Source organism: Saccopteryx bilineata, chromosome 4 (genome assembly GCF_036850765.1).
Source record: "Saccopteryx bilineata isolate mSacBil1 chromosome 4, mSacBil1_pri_phased_curated, whole genome shotgun sequence".
In the NCBI taxonomy this organism is placed as follows: domain Eukaryota; kingdom Metazoa; phylum Chordata; class Mammalia; order Chiroptera; family Emballonuridae; genus Saccopteryx; species Saccopteryx bilineata.
In genome coordinates, this window is record NC_089493.1 from 231,680,759 (window position 1) to 231,692,510 (window position 11,752).

The 11,752-nt window shown below is 37.0% G+C and overlaps 1 protein-coding gene across 18 annotated transcripts in view; it reads left to right on the top strand.

Annotated features, from left to right (window-relative positions):
* The window catches only part of PPIP5K2 (diphosphoinositol pentakisphosphate kinase 2), a 71,643-nt gene extending 60,318 nt beyond the window's left edge, over nucleotides 1–11,325 (top strand). For all 18 annotated transcript variants that reach the window (XM_066273928.1, XM_066273926.1, XM_066273931.1 and 15 more), the window contains 3 exons: nucleotides 513–653; nucleotides 6,433–6,546; nucleotides 9,351–11,325. In XM_066273928.1, coding sequence (XP_066130025.1) covers nucleotides 513–653; nucleotides 6,433–6,546; nucleotides 9,351–9,463 — 368 coding nt within the window. In that variant the 3' untranslated portion in view covers nucleotides 9,464–11,325. The remainder of the gene's footprint in view (nucleotides 1–512; nucleotides 654–6,432; nucleotides 6,547–9,350) is intronic.
* Nucleotides 11,326–11,752: the final 427 nt, after the last annotated feature.

An 11,752-nucleotide genomic window follows, 5' to 3' on the forward strand; every position in this document is an offset into this window, starting at 1 on the left:
TGAGTGTTCTTTTAGGGTCACATTAGAGAGCATTATTGGCTTTGGGAAGACTAGAAAGGTATATAAAATCACTCTTCACAAGTAATTCATAATTGTTTTTCAATAAAAAGTTACTTGTAGCATCCTGGCATCAGGCATACATCATGGCATCAGCCTACTTACCTATAAAATAGACTGATTTTAAAAAATAAGAAACTGAAAAATTGTATTTTTTTCTCCTCCCCTTCAGGTATTTTTTTAAGTATTATGTTCAGATTTGATGAAAATATAGAATGATATTGTGTGCATGCTGTACTCTGTGGTTACATTTAAAATGAAGTCTGTCACATCTTGTTCCAATTCCATATTGCATAGCATCTGGTGTCATGACTTCAGAGGTCCCGTGTGTTTGCATGTGGTATCACACAAAGACGTAAGCTTCCACTTCCACGCAGTGGCCTGCTTCCTTTACAGCTGCTGGTTTTTGTTTTCAATATTTAATTTTTGTTCTTGTTTTTGTTTTTGTTTTCCAGGCTTTGAATTGTATTCCATGGTGCCATCTATTTGTCCTCTAGAAACTCTTCACAATGCCCTGTCTTTAAAGCAGGTTGATGAATTTCTTGCTTCCATTGCTTCTCCATCAAGTGAAGTTCCACAGGCGACCCCTGAAATTTGTAGGAAAATTATTATTATTATTTGATTTGGGGGAAGTAGATATTCTCTGAATATAAAAAGAATTCTAAAAACATAAACTCAAGTAGTGGTAGCGAATAGAATTTTAGGAGTGAAAGGGGTGTAAAGGAACATTATTTGGAATTCTTTATTGTAATATGTACTGTGTCACTTTTTTCGACTCCAAAACTCTTTTTCTCACAAAAAGGAAAAATCTAACACTCTGCAATAGATGTCAACACATAGTATAGAGTCATGATCTTTGTTTCACAGTCCTATTGTATATCATTCTATAATAAGCGTTTTAAAAACTCTAGAATAGCAGCCTACATTAACCCATATGTGCCCATCACCTCACCACTTTGATAAGTACTCATATTGATTCAGAAAGAGCTTTTGACTAGAGAGAAAAAATAGGACATTTTTTCAAATTGTGTTCTACAGTAAATATTCTGAAGAGGTTAGTGTGTGTGTGTGTGTGTGATAGATAAAAAGGGGTTTATAACCATTAAGTTTTGAAAACTGTATACATCTTACCTTCCTTGAAAAAGGTATAGTTATAATGGCTACGGCTCTTCTGTAAGGAAACCTCTGTACTCAGATTTTCGAAAACCTTTTTTGGTAATATGTTTAAACATGTAGTACTATTCTGAGGGAACATCATTTTGGGAAATGCTCAGGGCTACCTTTTTAGGTAGAGAAGTCACCTGACTATTGTCATTTTCAGCTCAGTGAGATCCTCCAGCACATTGGAATTGCCAGGGAAGGAAGCGTTAGTTTTGGGAGAGAGCGTTCTGTTTACAGATAAAAAGCTTGTTATTCCTGACCAGGTGGTGGTGCAGTGGGAGGAGCTCTGGACTGTGACGCCGAGAACCCAGGTTTGAAACCCTGAGGTCGCAGGCTTGAGTGCGGGCTCACCAGCTTGAGTGTGGGGTCACTGGCTTGAGCAAGGGGTCACTTGCTCTGCTGTAGCTCTCCCCCCCCCCCCCGTCAAGGCACATGAGAAATCAATGAACAACTAAAGAGCCACAAAAAAGAATTGATGCTTCTCATCTCTCCTTTCCTCTCTGTCTGTCCTTATTGTTCCTCTCTCTGACTCTCTCTGTCTCTGTCACAAAAAAAGAAAAAAACGAGCCCGCTAGTTCTAGTCATATCTTAGAGAAGCTACAGACTTCCTGTGTGAACCTTCTCCTTTCTGTAAGGAAAATGCTGTAAATGGGGTTCTCTGAAGTATTAAACTGGAGGTCTTGGAATGAAAGCCACTTCCATGTCTCGCTGTTACTCTCCTTCCTTCACGGGGCCACCGCATGTGCTCTTCGAGAGAATTCTCTTCACACTGAATTCTATCCACATGGTGCCCCTGCATTTCTGCAGGGTAGGAGCCTTTCCCTGTCCTCCACTTCTGGTAGTAGAGGACAACTTTCAATCATTAATTGAAACAGATATATCTTGGTGCAAATGTTCTAAAATATTTCACTTTGGGAATGGTTTTGGAAAGTAATCTTTCATTTTAAAACTTACATATGGAATATAAGAACTTAGGGTAGATATAAATAATATTTAGAATTTAGAAGAATTCAAGGAATGACTTAACAGTAATGGCAGCAGTAATAATTCGTGTTTGCTGTGGAAAGAAAATCTTCATTGAATATTTACGAAAGATCATTTTGAAGGTTTATTCTATAATGTCATTTTATTATGGCTTTATATCTCTGGTTCATGAATTCAGTTCATCAGAGTATATTTTGAGGTATATTAATGAAATGATCAATATTAATTTCTTTTCCAGTTCTAATAAGCTCTCCTTTATATCTTGGATACAAGTTACACCCCAATCCATCTGGCTCTCCTAAAATTTCATGTCATTACTTACTAAAGGAACTAGATAAGAAAGGAAATATCATTAACCCTGGTCGGATAGCTCAGTTGATTAGAGCATCATCCCAATATGCCAAGTTTGTGGATTCGATACCCTGTCATGACACACAGAGGAACAGATCAGCATTTGTTTCTCTCTAGCTTCCTTCCTCTCTCTAAAATCAATAAGTAAATTTAAAAAACAATAAAGCAAATATTGTTAATGCAGTTCATAGAATTGGGTGAACCTTAGAATTAATCTAGTTCATTGATCTTTAAACTACTACCAAGAGCTCTTGAAAGTTCCAGAGAAAGAGAAAGGTTCTGAATGTGTCTTTCGGGGCTGCTTCAACCAGAGTATTTGCTGTGATTCACTTTATTTAAGATTTCATTTGAGAAAAGTTTATTGTTTAAAGGTAAAAACTTAGAATGACAGTGCTGAGGAAATCAACTAGTTAGTGATCAAGCAAGATTAAAACCCCATTCTAAAATGATTTGTATTTAGTCCTGGCCAGTTAGCTCAGTGATAGAGTATCAGCCCAGCGTGTGGAAGTCCCGTGTTCGATTCCCGGTCAGGGCACACAGGAGAAGCGCCCATCTGCTTCTCCACCCCTTCCCCCTCTTGTTTATCTCTCCCCCCACATCTCCTCCCCTCCTGTAGCCAAGGCTCGATTAGAGAGAGTTGGCCCAGTCGCTGAGGATGGCTCCATGGCCTCTATCTCAGGTGGTAATAAATGGCTTCGGTTGCAATGGAGCAACGCCCCAGATGGCAGAGCATCACCCCTCATGGGCTTGCCGGGTGGATCTCTGTCAGGGTGCATTCGAGAGTCTCTCTCTGCCTCCTCTCCTCTTACTAAAATAAATTAAGTAAATTAAATTAGAATGATTGGCTTTTAAATTCTTTCTGAATATTAAAAGAGGGTGTCAATTAAGATAGAAAGATCTGAATCCTACATTTTATAGTATAGCCGTAGAATTAATATTTAGTAATCATATATACAGGATAGGGCAAAATAAGTTTATAGTTGTTTGTATGGAAAATAATACAATAATTAATAATAATACAAGAATAAATTTTCATGTACTCTCAACTGTAAACCTATTTTTGCCCCACCCTATATTTACATTATTTATACTTAATTTCCTAACATGTCTAGAGAGTAGCAGCATAATATGGAAGTACATTGATTTTGTTGTGTTACAGGAAGAAAACATTAATTCTGTCATTACAAAAGATATTTTCCTCACCTAGGACAAAATTAATTTTGTGGTAACTATTAGATAGATGGCTTATCATGGGACACTGACTATCAGATTGAGGGGAAGGGTGTGGGAATACTAACTGGATAAGTTAGAGGTGGAGGGTAACACAATGGATAAAAGCAAACAGAAAAGAGCTGAGCAATGGTGTAGTGCTTTATAAGATATCTTAGGTACTCTTTTGTAACTTATATCATTTCATTAGTGACTACTTTGAGCTTCTGCCAGTGGAATTTATATTCATTCAGTGTAGGTATCAACTATCTAAGCCACATTTGCCATCATTGGCCCATGTATTGATTTTTCAGAGACACACTTCTTATTGTATCAGGTCCTCCCCTAAAATTGAAAAGTAGGCACATCTTTTTTTTTCAGTTTTAGTTTCCAGTTAGTTTATAGTCAATATTATTATTATTATTATTTTGTGACAGAGAGAGGGATAGATAGGGACAGACAGGAAGCAAGAGATGAGAAGCATCAGTGCTTTGTTTCCATACTTTAGTTGTTCATTGACTGCTTTCTCCTATTGCCTTGGCCCGGGGGAGGGGAGGACTACAACAGACCGAGTGACCCCTTGCTCAAACCAGATGAGCCCACGTTCAAGCTGGCAACCTTGGGGTTTCGAACCTGGGTGCTCTGTGTCCCAGTCCGATGCTCTATCCACTGTGCCACTGCCTGGTCAGGCAATATTATTATTTTTACTTATTTATTTTTAAATTTTAGTGAGAAGAGGGGAGGGAGAGAGACAGAATCCCACATGTATCCCAACTGGGCTCCACTCAGCAGTCCTACTGGGGGCAATGCTCTCTCTGCTCATCTGGTGCTCTTGCTCTGTTGCTTAGCAATGGAGCCATTTTTTAGCGCCTGAGGCAGAGGCCTTGTAGCCATCCTCAGTGCCCCAAGCCAACTTACTGGAACCAATGGACCCATGACTATGGAAGGGGAGGAGAGAGACAGAGAAGGGGTGGAGAAGCAAGTGGTCGCTCCTCCTGTGTGCCCTGACCGAGAAACAAACCTGGGAAATCCACATTCTGGGCAATGCTCTACCACAAAGCCAACCGGCCAGGGCTATCAATATTATTTTGTATGAGTTTCAGGTGTACAGCATCATGGTTAGACAATCATACTTCACTAAATGTTCCCCCAATATTTCCAGTACACCAGCTTTTACACAGTTATAGACAAACATTTTTATTTCTCTCCCCTGCCTTTGTTTACACACTCACCAGCTCATGCCAGTGGCTCCCCAACTCTAGTCTGTTCTTCCCCAGAGGACACCATACTTAAGAATTACCTCTTCTTAAAGTTTGCTTGCATGAAGATAAATCTTAGCTGGGTAGTATAGGAAGACACTCTGGTTCATTACTTATAATCTAGCTAGTTTATTCTTAAATATGAGATAGTTTAGACCAGTGGTGGGATTCAAATAATTTAACAAACAGTTCTCTGCCCTAAATATAAAAAAAATTCCGAAAGTAGTTTTATTATTTCATGCATTTAATACTTAAGAACAATAAAAGAGGTGTACAAAACTAGATTGAAATAAGAAAAAGTTTAAAAATATTAATGAAAAAATATTAAATAATACCTAACCAAAAAACCAATAAAACTGTTATTTAAGATACTTCCGCCTGACCAGGCGGTGGCGCAGTGGATAAAGCGTCAGACTGGGATGCTGAGGACCCAGGTTTGAGACTCCCGAGGTCGCCAGCTTGAGCGCAGGCTCATCTGGTTTGAGCAAAAAGCTCACCAGCTTGGACCCAAGGTCACTGGCTCAAGCAAGGGGTTACTCAATCTGCTGAAGGCCTGTGGTCAAGGCACATATATGAGAAAGCAATCAATGAACAACTAAGGTGTCACAATGCGCAACGAAAAACTAATGATTGATGCTTCTCATCTTTCCATTCCTGTCTGTCTGTCCCTGTCTATCCCTCTCTCTGTCTCTGTAAAAAAAAAAAAAAAAAAAAAAAAGATACTTCCATATTGCTTCTTCATTGGCGTCGTCACTTGCAGTTTTCTTCGCTTTTATCTGAGCATCATCGGCTGTGATTTATCCTTAACCATCTCTTCACTGTAGGAGTAGGATCCCCTTCCTTAGAATGTAAATTTGTGATTTCCACATTGGGCAGCTGTCCAGGCACCCACTTTAGAGAGATCCCTGATTACAAGTGCCATTTTAACAACTGGTTCACCAAACTCAACAAAAGATATCGGTTCTGTTGAACTGAGTGCAAACCAGCTGAATTCCACTGCTGGTTTAGACCATTGTGTTATAGATGAACTGTTTTGAGAGAGAATCTGTTTTGACTCTTGGTCTTCTCTATGCTTTCAGCTCTGCCATCTCTTAAGAATCCAAGTTTCTATCAGGGCAAGATAAAATTAGTCTGTTGCTCTATTCTTGTTGGCATTCCTTGGAGAATACTGTTAAATGCTTATTGCTTACAATATAACCAGAACATGTGTTTGGCTAAGAGCATGAGAGAACTTTTTATTGGAAGGAGGGGTTTGCCGAATTTACTCTGAAAACCTTGCCTTGTCTGTTTTCCCATTACTGTGTATATTCATAGGACCACTAAATGTGTCATACGAAGTTTTCTAAAGTGTACAGATAGAATTGGCAGGAAATGACTGACTTACCACGTTTGTGTTTGTTTTTCTCTACAGCTTCACGTCCCAGTCCAGTAATGAGAAGAAAAGTATCTTTAAATACATATACACCGGCAAAGATTCTACCAACACCGCCAGTATTAAAGAATACTAAAGCAAGCGGCAAACCAGGTGAGGCATGTGTATGAATTTATGGACTCTGTATAACAAGTAGGTTGTTTTTTAACTGTGTACCGTATTTTATTTTTAAATAAGATCATTACACTCTAGGAAGTTACTTGATCAAGTAGTTAAAAACCTGTTACTGTAGCCTTTTGATATATTTGTATTTTTTCTCTATTTTCTCCTCTCCCACATCTGTTAATAAAGTATATTTTATACTTACACTTTTCCCATACTAATTTATGCACTGTCTTCTTTTGCTTTTCTGTTGAGCTTAGGCATCATTTTAGTCATTTTATATGAAAGAGTTGGGTTTGTTTTTTTTTTGAGAGGGAATATGTAATAGTAACCTTTGTTATTGTTCATTTTTACCTGTCATTTCCATTCTATTGTTAAACCTAGACAGTGAATTTTTATTTCAGATATTTATTCCTTAGATGTTCTTTTTTTATTCTTCTTTATAGTTTTTCTTTAGAGATTTTCTATATATCTATTCATTGTAAGCATATTTTCCTTTGGTTTTGAGCATAAAGTAGTTGCTTTAAAGTTCTTACCTATTAATCTGGCTGACTTCAGGATTAGCCTCTGAATTTATGCATTCCTAGGAAGAAAGGAGTTTTCCTTCCTATTTTTTTCATATATTGAGTAATTTTGGATTGTATCTTAGATATTATGAATTATATGTTGTAGAAACTGGGGACTCTGTTATTTCTGTTATGTTCTTCCAAAGAGTATTGGGTTGTTTGCTTTTTTTTAAAGCAAAGATTTAACTTTGAGCTCAGATTGCAAACTGTGTCCCTCAAAATGGCTGATAACTTTACCATCACTGCACTTTCGGCCTTAGCTGGAATTCTTGGAACTTACTCTGCTCCTGCTATAAATTTGGTCTGTGTTTATACAAAGAATTCAGGGCCCTCTGGGATTTCCCACCTGACTTTCCAGCAGCTATAGTCACTCCAATACTTACCTTCTGGTTCTTCATGCCAGTAAGACAGAGTTTTATGTTGGAGTTTTAGTCATTTCCCGCAGTGCACATTGTATCCTGTCCTTAGGCCAAAAGCTTTAAAAAGGGGGGAGGAGACTGCCCATCTCATTATGTTCACTTCTTTTGAGTGTTAATGTTTTCCAGTATATGCCTACCTTTGTTCACTCTTCAGTGTCTCCGGGTAGTTGTTTTATACTTTATCCAGAGTTAATACTTGTTATGTGTGAGAGGACTGGTCTGACATGAGCTTACATATCCAGAAGTGTAACTTGGGTTAGAATTGCTTTTTGACAACTCATTAGGGTTTGGTTTTGGTTTGCATGTAGAAGGATGTCCTAAGCCTGTGATGGTGAACCTTTTTATAAAAACCGCCCTCTCCTTTCCTGGACTCCTGCTCCTTGTGACAGCTCCTAACAGACTGAACTGGGGTTGGGTTGCATTTTTCAGGGATTTGGATGGTATTGGGGCCAACTTGTACTTGGTGAACATGTTAAGAACAGTACTCTTTTATGGATTCTTGCTGTATTGGCCAAGAGTTTGCTTAAAGGCTTTAATCACTGTAAAAAAAAAAAATAGAAGACTGGATAAAGAAGATATGGCACATATACACCATGGTATACTATTTAGCCATAAGAAATGATGACATCAGATCATTTACAACAAAATGGTGGGATCTTGATAACATATGGAGTGAAATAAGTAAAACAGAAAAAAACAAGAACTGTAGGATTCCATACATTGGTGGGACATAAAAACGATACTAAGAGACATGGACAAGAGTGTGGTGGTTGCGGGGGGGTGCGGGGGTTGGGGGAGAGGCACAAAGAAAACTAGATAGAAGGTGATGGAGGACAATCTGACTTTGGGTGATGGGTATGCAACATAATTGAATGAGAAGATAACTTGGACATGTTTTCTTTGAATATATGTACCCTGATTTATTGATGTCACCCCATTAAAATAAAATTTTATTTATATTTTAAAAAAAAGAAAGAAAGAAACTGCCCTCTTTTGCAGTGCTGGTCAATCTGGTCCCTCCCGCCCAGTGTCTCTCTCTAAAAGTGGGCAGGAGGGACCAGGTTGACCAGCACTGCAAAAGTGGACGGTTTTTATAAAAAGGTTCGCCATCATAGTCCTAAGCCAAGAAATTTTCTAGTTTTCTTTTTTTTTAATATATTGTGATGACATGGTTTCAAGTGCCCCACTCAATATAATTCCCTGACTCCCTCATTGCCCCCCCCATGCAGTCACTTTCCATTCCCATTTCACCTCCTTTGCCCCTCCCCCTCCCTTCATCACCTCTTTTCCTCTGGTAATTGCTACCTTGTTGTCTGGATCTATGTGTTATGTATATAATTTGGCTAATCCCTTTAGTTTTCTAACCTCTTAGCTTTCTAGATAGGGATAAAATAGGAGATATAGGAGAAAATAGATGTTTATAGGGAAAATGACAAATTAAGTTTATGTTTCCTGTCAGATACCTGTATAGAGACACCTGTATAGAAAAAAGACCTGGGCCAGAGTATAAATTTGAAGGTTGTTAGCCCAATATATAATAGTTAAAAATGATGGAATAAATTAGGTTCCAGGAAGAATGTAGGATGAAAAGAGAAATCTGTTTTGTGAATGCAGCCCATTGACATGACTTTTCTGTATTGGTGTGGAATTCTAAAAAGTAAAAGGTTAAAAATGCTCTACTGAACGTTTACAATGTTTCATTTACATTATAATTATAACAAAGTATATTATTTTATCACTCAGCAGTATTATTTAAACTTGGATTGCTTGTGAGCATCTAAGCAATAGTTTTTCTTTTTTTGTTTATTAGCTACCAGCGGACCCTCTAGTGCAGTTGTTCCTAATACCTCATCCCGGAAAAAGAATATAACTAGCAAACCAGAAATTCATGAACACAAAAAAACCACTGGGAAGAAGAAATGAAATCTCTTAGTAGGAGCTGGAAGGAACTCTTTATACAAAAATCACATGTTCATTAGAAAAGGATACATATCCTGACCTATAGTGTGCAGTGGACAAAGCATCAACCCGGAACGCTGAGGACGCTGGTTCGAAACCCTGGACTTGCTTGGTCAAGGCACATTTGGGAGTTGATGCTTCCTGCTCTCTCTAAATGATTAAAGTCTCTCTCTAAAATGATTAAAGTCTTAAAAAAAGAAAAGAAAAACATACGAAAAAGACTTAGCTAAAAATTGTCAAAGTATGTAATTTATTCATTTAAAAATCTCTGTTATCATTTAAAAATAGGTTAAATGTAAAGATTCTTTGTGTACATTCAGGTAAGAAACCTTTGCCATGATCTGAAAATGTTTAAAACAATGTTTATTAGCATTTTATTAGTAGCAAAACTTATGGTGATACAGGTCTGTCATTCTTAATTTGATGTTTACCATGTGCCCGTGGTAAAGAAAAGGAACAGGAACACCCAGCTGGCCTGTGCCATTGTCACACCAATAGTAGTGCTGCTTGGTGATGAATCTGCGATGTGGCCTCTGTACACACTGTCATTATGATGGGATTGCATCTTGACTGTGAAAATCTGTAGCTTGGGTTGAAATTTGATGGTCAGGATTACATATTTGAGACTTTAAAAAGTTCATTCACAAAGAGATATCATTGACCATTTAGATTAGAAACTTCTCCCCAAATTGTTACATATATTTGCTACAGTATCTAATAACTGGAATGAAAAGATATGGGTTTTTTTTTCAATCTGCGCTTCAAATTTTTTTATTGTGTGTTATTTAAAATATTACATAATACAGCTGGGATATTTACACCTTTATGCACATAAATTTGTATATTTGTAGAGAATATTTTCTTTATCTTGTCCTTACTTTAAGGTGCTTTTGTTCATCAGGAAAATGTTGCTTCATATGTTGGCAAGAAAGACATCCTTAGAGTCTCTTTTTAAGAGAGATAGTTGTCAAGATTATAAATGTAACACTTCTTTTCAGAGTTCTTTTTAAATCTAAGGAACTCAATTCAAAAATAGAAATCATCAATGTGAGAATAATATCTGAATTCTGTAGTGGTAGATACTATGTGTAGAACTGTTTTTACTCCATCCTTCTCTAGTGTATTAGTTGTCCTCACCAAGAAAGCTTAAGTGAGTGTTTGAAATAAATGCCTCTTTCAAATGATTAGATTTCAAAGGGAAATTGAGATCACTCTTGTGATTTTATCTATGATGTGAAAAAATAATATCCTTGGTGCTTTTTTCTCTGAAGAAATGATTAATTATATGCCACTTGAAATGACTTAAACTGTAAACCAAACAGTACAACCTGATAAGAATTCCATGTATTGCCAGTCAGATAACTTAAATTGCTAAAGTTTTAGCTTTGAGCTTATAGTTTAAAAAAATTATTGAATCTTCATGTGAATACAGCTATTAAAATTCACTTCTAACCTTAAATCATCATATATGAACTGACTTTTAGAAAATAATCATTACATGTTCATCTTAAAAGGTACCAGATGTGAAAGTCAGAAATATATACAATTATGTAAGTTCATATACTTCACATAAATGTAAATGTATTACATAGGGACATGTCTTGTAAACAGTTGAATGTACCTAAGCTTTTTGTATGTGAAAGTACAGTTAATGTGTTCATAGTGGGAGTAAGGAAACTACTTTTATTTTGTAGGTGGAACTGAATTAAAATTTTTTATTTCCAGAATCAGAAAGTGATTTAAATGTAGTATTATTTATTTCTGAATATTCTTTATCTATTAAACAATGCTTATCTTTTTTATTAAATAAAATTTATTACTATCTATATACATCACCATTTAACTTGCTAGAAATTATCTAGAAACTTCAGTACAACTCACTTTTTCCATTGTTGTATAAGAGCTATGATTTCACTGTAGTTACTAAAGTCAGTAACATTGCTTTGAGGACTGGGCAGTCTTATTTGTAAAAATCTTAGAATCATTTTCCAAAACAAAAAGTCTTCTATATCAGAACAAGAAATTATAGTTATTGCCTGATCGGTGTTGTGCAGTGGTTAAAGCATTGACCTGGGACATTGAAGTCCCAGGTTTGAAACCCAGAGTTCGCTGGCTTGAGAACGGGCTCAGAAGCTTGAGTGTGGGGTCGTCAACATGATCCCATGGTCACTGGCCTGAGCCCCCCACCCTGTCAAGGCAACACAAGAAGCAATCAGCTAAGGTGAAGCAACTACAAGTTGATGCTTCTCATCT